Source organism: Pipistrellus kuhlii, unplaced genomic scaffold (genome assembly GCF_014108245.1).
Source record: "Pipistrellus kuhlii isolate mPipKuh1 unplaced genomic scaffold, mPipKuh1.p scaffold_m20_p_18, whole genome shotgun sequence".
NCBI lineage: Eukaryota > Metazoa > Chordata > Mammalia > Chiroptera > Vespertilionidae > Pipistrellus > Pipistrellus kuhlii.
The window spans coordinates 3,677,164-3,683,774 of record NW_023425493.1 but is presented as its reverse complement, the minus strand read 5'-3'; the positions used below and the strand labels follow the sequence as shown (position 1 = coordinate 3,683,774).

Genomic DNA, 6,611 nt, shown 5'->3' with positions numbered 1-6,611 from the left:
ATGTCCTCAAGCAAAGACTCTTCAAAAGGGGAGCCTCTCTTTTCCTGGATGATCAGAGCCCTGGAGTGCGTAGAGGTGAGAGCCAACAGGTCATTTTAACTTCACCTTTTCATTTCTTGGCTCCAGAAAGGTCTGCTGTTCCTCTAAGCTTCCTGCTCCCTTCCTGTCTAAGACCAGAGAGAAGACAGCTAGACCGGCATCACTATGCCTCAGGCCCGCCCAGGTATGCTCAGCCCTTCTGTGCATTGTCTCACTTAAGAGCTAGAAGTAAGAGGACTTGTTTGGCTCTACTGGTTTGGCTCAGTGGATAGAGCGTCGGCCTAGGGACTGAAAGGTCCAAGGTTTGATTCCTGTCAAGGTTATGTACCTTGGTGTTGTGGATACATCCCCAGTAGGGGGTGTGCAGGAGGCAGCTGATGGATGTTTCTCTCTCAGCAATGTTTCTAACTCTCTACCCCTCTCCCTTCCTTTCTGTAAAAAAAAAAAAAAAAATCAATAAAATACATTTTTTTAAAAAGAGAGAGCCTGTTTGGGGGTCTCTTCATGACTGCCTCTTCCAATCTGAATAAAATGACTGCCCATTGGTGAGAAATATCCCTCCCCAGAGTAATTTTTTTTTATATCATACACATACGCTAGGATTTCTCCTCTTTTAATCAAGTTACATAAGTAAAAGCTTGAGATACCTCTATTTCTTTGACCCAACTTTCTTTTTAAAGATAAAATATCCTTTTATAAACCCAAATTCATGATAGAAAGGATATCCTCAAACTGCCCATGTGACACTCACCACGAGCTTTCCGAAAAGATGCAAACTGAAAGCCCCCGAATTGTGTTCACTAGCAGAGGTGTGTTTGGGGTTCCACGCCCCGAATTGGTTAAAAGTTTGAGTCAATATTTTAACATGAGGTACGTTCACATGAAAATCCAGACTTCCGCTTTTCTTGAAAAACGTAGGTCACAGCCAATCCAGGGTCTGGCTTTCATTGGACAACAAGCAGCTGGACTTGACATCCTTTGAACTTGAGATCCGGAGTCCCAGGCAGGTGTGGCGAGGACAGTCACAAGATGTCTTGATAAGAGCTGTGAGAGAACAGCGAGGGAGGGACCATGAAGAAAAGTGGAAGAGGGAATGGAAAAAAGAGGAACTGGGGAGAAAGGCTGAGGAAAGGAGATGGAAAAGAAGACTTACCAGCGCTTCTTATGCCAGAAGGCTATGCCCCCGCCTATCAGAAGGAGGGATGCCAGGACCACTGTGACGATCAAGCCCACCGGAACGTGACTTCCCTCTGCTTCAGGAACACGGGGATGTCTCAGCCCAGACTCCTCCCTAGCTCAGACCGCCTGGTCTAAGCACAGGTGAGGGTGCCAGGTGCTTATTTCCTCTCCCATTTAAAGTTTCCACTGCTGGCCCAGCCAGTGTGGCTCAGTGGTTGAGCATCGACCTATGAACCAGGAAGTCACGGTTCGACTTCCGGTCAGGGCACATGCCTGGGTTTTGGGATTGATCCCCAGTGTGAGGTGTGCAGGAGGCAGCTGATCAATGATTCATTCTCATTATTGATGTTTCTATTTCTCTCCTTTCCTCTCTGAAATCAATATATATACATGTTTTTTTAATAAAAAATAATGTGGCCACTTCTATTACCCTGAAGTTTGGAGGACCCAGTTTTTCTCGGGGTCTGGGTATCCTTAATCCAGTCCAATTCCCCTTGTATAGCACAGCATACAGGGGAAGGGCAGTAATTCCTGAGCGAGGCAGTCCTGCGTCTACGCTCAGTTTTCCTCTTTCTAACAAGGCAGCTGTTGCCGAAACCAGTTTGGCTCAGTGGACAGAGCGTCAGCCTACGGACTGAAAGGTCCCAGGTTCGATTCCCGTGGGGGGGGGTGCAAGAGGCAGCTGATTGACTGATTGATATTTCTCTCTCATCGATGTTTCTAACTCTCTATCTCTCTCCCTTCATCTCTGTATAAAATCAATAAAATATATATTTTAAAAAAAACACAATGCGGCTGTGGGCAGTTCACTTAACCTAGCTGAGCCTCGGTTTCTCATCTATAAAGTGAGAATAATACTTGCTTCAAAGGAGAGGTGATGGGATGGCATGCTGCGTGCAGAATGCTCAGCCCACACACGGGAAGCAGCCAGTGAACTGCAGCTACCTGTGTACCCTGCCTTCTCCTGCTCGCAGCCCCTCTCCTGAGGAGGTACCCTGCCTGTGCCCCCTACTTCTGAAACTGGGAGTATTTCCGTCTCATTTTTCTTGCATAGGGAACATCCTGCCTCAGTGCTTTTTGAGCTGAGATCTTTGTTCCCCTCTGTGCTGTACCTGGGGTCCCCTCCTTTCTCCGTCCTGGTCAGGGCCTCGTCCCTGAAACCCATCTGTCCTGGATCAGTCCACTCCCACCTCCCCCGTCCCTCCCTCCGTGCTTCAGAACCACATCCCCTCCCAGTGGGGCTCCAGCACTCACCCCAGGAGAGGACGATGTCCTGGCCTCCGAGGCTGCTGTGCCTCACCCGGCAGGCCAGGCCAGCTGCCTCCCCGGCCGCCACGTCCAGGGTCACCCGGAGATACCACGTCCCGTCAGCATTGGGCAGGACGTCCCCTTGCTGGGCGCCCGGCAGCTCCTGCTGCCCCTGCATCCACCGCACCCACACGGGCTCGGGGTGGAATCCTGAGACGTGACACACCAGCAGCAGCCGGCCGGGTCCAGGAGGGGGGCCACTGGACAGCCAGGCCTCGGGCTTCTCTGTATCCAAAAAGGGGATGGGGCACCTGCGTCAGAGGCTGGGCCTCGTGGCTGACCTGCGCAGCCCAGTTCCACCGCAGGAAACGAAGGCTCCCTTCACTGCATCCATCTGTGCTCCCTTCTCCCCAACCCGGTCTCCTGTAAGCGCCCCTGTCTACACTCCCAGAGCACCCTGTCACACATCGACGTCTCAAACACCGCTCTCCTTGTTAGTCTTTCCATCCTCCCCCTCACACAAAGGTCCTGTTTGACCCTGTGTGTGTGTAACTGGATTCACAGAACCCAAAGGTTGCTCAGGAACACTCTGGAATCCCCTCACCCTTAGCCATCCCCTCCTGGGCCTTTCTCTTCCGAGGCTCAAAGGAATGCAAACCCTAGAATGGAAGCCCAGCTGGAGCCCCACAGCGGAGGATTGGGGGTGCGGGGGCCCTGGGGGGAGGTTTGGGGGGGTAGAGGGGGACCCCCCCACCTGGAGAAGCAGGGGGTGTAGAGGGGGACCACCCCCACCTGGAGAAGCAGGCTGACCTTGCTTCTCCAGCTCCTGCTGCCCCAGCTCCAGGAGGCCGGTGAGAAACTGGGGGCAGACGTCATTGAGGAGCCAGTGGATGGTGTCCCTGGTCTCGTGGTCCTTGTTGAGTGTGTTGCTGACCGTCTCGGCCCAAGACGGGGCGTCTGGGGCTAGCACCCAGAAATGTCCCTGGAAACTCAGGATATCGCTTCCTTGAAATGCTGAGCTGAGGAAGACTTCTGGGGGGCCTCCAGGACGCACCTCACATCCTGCGGACATCTGGACCTCAAAGGGGTCTGAGGAGAGGAATGGACAGAGATCAAACGGTTTGACGGGTGGGAACAAAGAAGACAATGAGGTGAGGGCTGTTATACCCAAGGCCCCCGGGAAAGGGGAGGGGGTGACCCAGAGCAGGAGGAACAAGGGGTATGTGGGGGAGTCGGAGGCCGGGACCTCCCTGGCAGAAGTGGAGATGAGAGCATCCCAGTGCCTCCCAGCTGGGCCTGGGCCTCCGCTGTCTCCTGGGGGGAGGAGGGGGGGGGGCAGCTGCCCGGGGGACACCCCACCACCACCACCACCACCTCCACCCCCACCCCCCAGCTCACAGTCCAGGTGCAGCGTCTTGGCGAAGGCCCAGATGTCCCTGGTGAAGCTGCTGCGGTACACCCTGAACAGCTGCTGCTGCTGCGCCCACTGGCGGTCGCTGAAGGTGCCCCTGGACCAGGGCCTCAGGCAGCGGATGTCCGAGCCGTTGCTCCAGGAGTGGGTCTGCAGCGGCCCCAGCCAGCCGGAGCCGTCGGTGCGCGTCCAGCTGCTGTTGGCGAAGGAGGAGACCTGGAGGCCGCGGAAGCCGACGCTGCCCGGGGGCGCGGACGTAGAGCGGGGCCCGGAGAGGCGCGGCGAGCGGCCGGGAGGGCGCAGGGCTTTAGGAGAAGGAAGGAAGGAAGGAAAAACACAAACACAAACTTGGGCAGGAGGGGTGCTGTCGGCCAGTTCCCCCGCTCCCAGCACCCCGCACCCCTCACCCTGCACCCTGCACCCTCACCCTGCACCCTGCACCCAGCACCCTGCACCCTGCACCCCGCACCCCTGGAGCGGAGAGCAGGGAGCGCTCACAGTTTCCCAAACGCAGGCATCTCCGCCGCCCCCATCACGGTCGCCCCCGTTCCCCGTCCAGCTCCCTCTCGCTGTCTCCCAGACCCATGCCCAGGCATCCTTGCTCCCTCCACTCACCCTCAGAACTTGCCCAAATCTGGGGGAGACCCCAGAGCAGCAGGACCGGCCAGCACTCCATGTCGCCGGGCTCCCAGCTCTGGCTCAGACCTCTGGCCCCTCCCCCGCCACGGGGCTGGACCCTGGACCGCAGCGCTTTGACGCGGGAGCCCGCGGTTTCCACGCCCCAGAGGACAGACTCCCGCCCGGGCTTAGGGTTTGCTCCCAGCCCCGCCCAGGCACCACCCCTTCCTCACCTGCCAGGTGTCTGCTCGCCATGAGCTGCTGGAGCTGCAAAGAGCTGTGGGCTCGCGGAGTCCTGAAACCACCGATCCAGCATTTTTCACAACCAACTTGTCTCATCTATGTAAGCTTTAAAAACAAGACATGAAGTTGGGTCTATGGTGTAACTCCAACCGTGTTAAAAATGCAAAGACGAAAAGGAGGAGGAAAGGCTGTGACTTAGCAGTGGATTCCCCTAGGAGGAAAGGCCGAGGTGGTTTTATTTTGTTCTACACTGTTTGCCTCAAACTTTCTGCAAGAATAAGTATCACATCTATAACAACAAAAGCATAACGTGCTAATTACAATAGAACGGACATCCTTCCGACGTCCTTCCTTCCAGACAGAGCTGCAGTGGGCAGAAGCCCCTGGCGAGGGGGGGGGGGGGGGGGGGCAAGGTCCTTGCATGAATTTCGTACACTGGGCCTCTAGTCTATAATAAAATGCAAACATTAAAACTAATTTCCTCCGTTGTACATTGAGGGTATAGGACTGGGTTGGCTCGGAATTTTTAGTGTGCATTTTTCTTCTTTATTTTTGTTGTTGACACTATGACAGATGTGTCGTCCCCCCCCCCCCCCCCGCCCTTTGCCCACCACCACCCAGCCCCCACCCCCTTCCCTCTGGCCACCACCACACTGTTTGTGTCCATGGGCTAGACGTATATGTTCTTTCACTAATCCCTCCGTCTTCTTTCAACCAGTTCTGCCCTCCTCACACCCATCTAACAGCTGTCAGGCTGTTCCCCGTATCCATGCCTCTGCTTCAATTTTGTCAGCTTATATTGTCAGTTCATTAGATGAGATCATATGGTATTTGTCTTTCCCTGACTGGCTTATTTCACTTAGCATAATAACCTCCAGGTTCATCCATGCTCTCACAAAAGGTAAGATTTTTCTTTTTTACAGCCGCCCAGTATTCCATTATGCAAATGTAACAGAGCTTTTTTTATGCACTCATCTACTAATGGGCACTCAAGCTGTTTCCAGATCTTGGCTATTGAAAATAATGCTGCTATGAACACAGGGGTGCATATATCCCTTTATTATCAACTAGAGGCCCGGTATATGAAATTCCTGCATGGAATTTCTGCACTTGTTTTGTTGTTAATTTATTGATGGTAGCCATTCTGGCAAGTGTGAGGTGATATGTTGTAATAGTTTTAATTTGCATCTCTCTGATGATTAGTGATGTTTTCACGGCTGTTAGCTATCTGTATGTCCTTTTCAGAGATGTGTTTATTCAGGTTCTTTGCTCATTTTTTAATTGGATGGTTTGTCTTCCCAGTGTTGAATTGTGTAACTTCTTTATATTTTTTGGAGATTAAAACCCTTATCAGATGTATCATTAGTGAATAGGTTCTCCCATATAGTGGCTTCTCTTTTCATGTTGTTGATGGTTTCTTTTGCTGTGGAGAAGCTTTTTAGTTGGATGTTGTTCCATTTGTTTATTCTTTCCTTTATTTCCCTTGCCCTAAGAGACATATTGACAAAAATATTGCTCTGAGAGTAGTCTGCAATTATACTGCCTATGTTTTCTTCTAGGATTTTTATGGTTTCACAACTTACATTTAAATGGCTTTCACATCCCAGTATTATTTCATTTCATTGTTCCTGGCCCTTCTCTTCCTCGGTCATTGCCCCTGCTCTTGCCTTGATCTCCCTACCAAGCCCCCCAGACCCACCTCTCACCCCTCCTGGCTGGTTGGCCTCTCTGCCTGCTCCTCTGACACCCCACTCATCCACTCCCTAAATATGACATGCCTTTATGTTAAACAACAGAGACAAGATTCTAGTGCATTCCTGGTCAGCCAAGTCCCCACTGCTCACGCTGAGAATAAGAGCAAGGAGACATAAGG

General features: G+C 52.9%; 1 protein-coding gene across 3 annotated transcripts; it reads right to left on the bottom strand.

The window, feature by feature from the left end:
• Positions 1–766: 766 nt before the first annotated feature.
• Positions 767–4,603, bottom strand: LOC118721507 (antigen-presenting glycoprotein CD1d). 3 transcript variants are annotated; one of them, XM_036442586.2, is made up of 6 exons: positions 4,493–4,603; positions 3,865–4,182; positions 3,277–3,555; positions 2,473–2,751; positions 1,193–1,292; positions 767–1,083 (listed from the first exon to the last, which is right to left on the bottom strand). In XM_036442586.2, exons 1-6 carry the CDS (start codon positions 4,551–4,553, stop codon positions 1,062–1,064), a joined length of 1,059 nt encoding a protein of 352 aa, XP_036298479.1. In that variant the 5' UTR covers positions 4,554–4,603; the 3' UTR covers positions 767–1,061. The 3 variants fall into 3 exon arrangements, 2 of the variants coding, with proteins under 2 accessions (XP_036298479.1, XP_036298480.1); XM_036442587.2 differs by having other exon boundaries at positions 1,193–1,289; XR_006741908.1 differs by having other exon boundaries at positions 1,050–1,083; positions 1,193–1,344.
• Between the last annotated feature and the right edge of the window lie 2,008 nt (positions 4,604–6,611).

Coding starts and splice junctions, on each gene's coding strand:
- LOC118721507 (XM_036442586.2), bottom strand. CDS start 4,553: ATGGAGTGCTGGCCGGTCCTGCTGCTCTGGGGTCTCCCCCAGATTTGG. Junction 2,752..3,276: donor GCAGGAGCTGGAGAAGCAAG/GTCAGCCTGCTT, acceptor TTTTGGATACAG/AGAAGCCCGAGGCCTGGCTG. Junction 1,084..1,192: donor TTCTGGCATAAGAAGCGCTG/GTAAGTCTTCTT, acceptor GTTCTCTCACAG/CTCTTATCAAGACATCTTGT.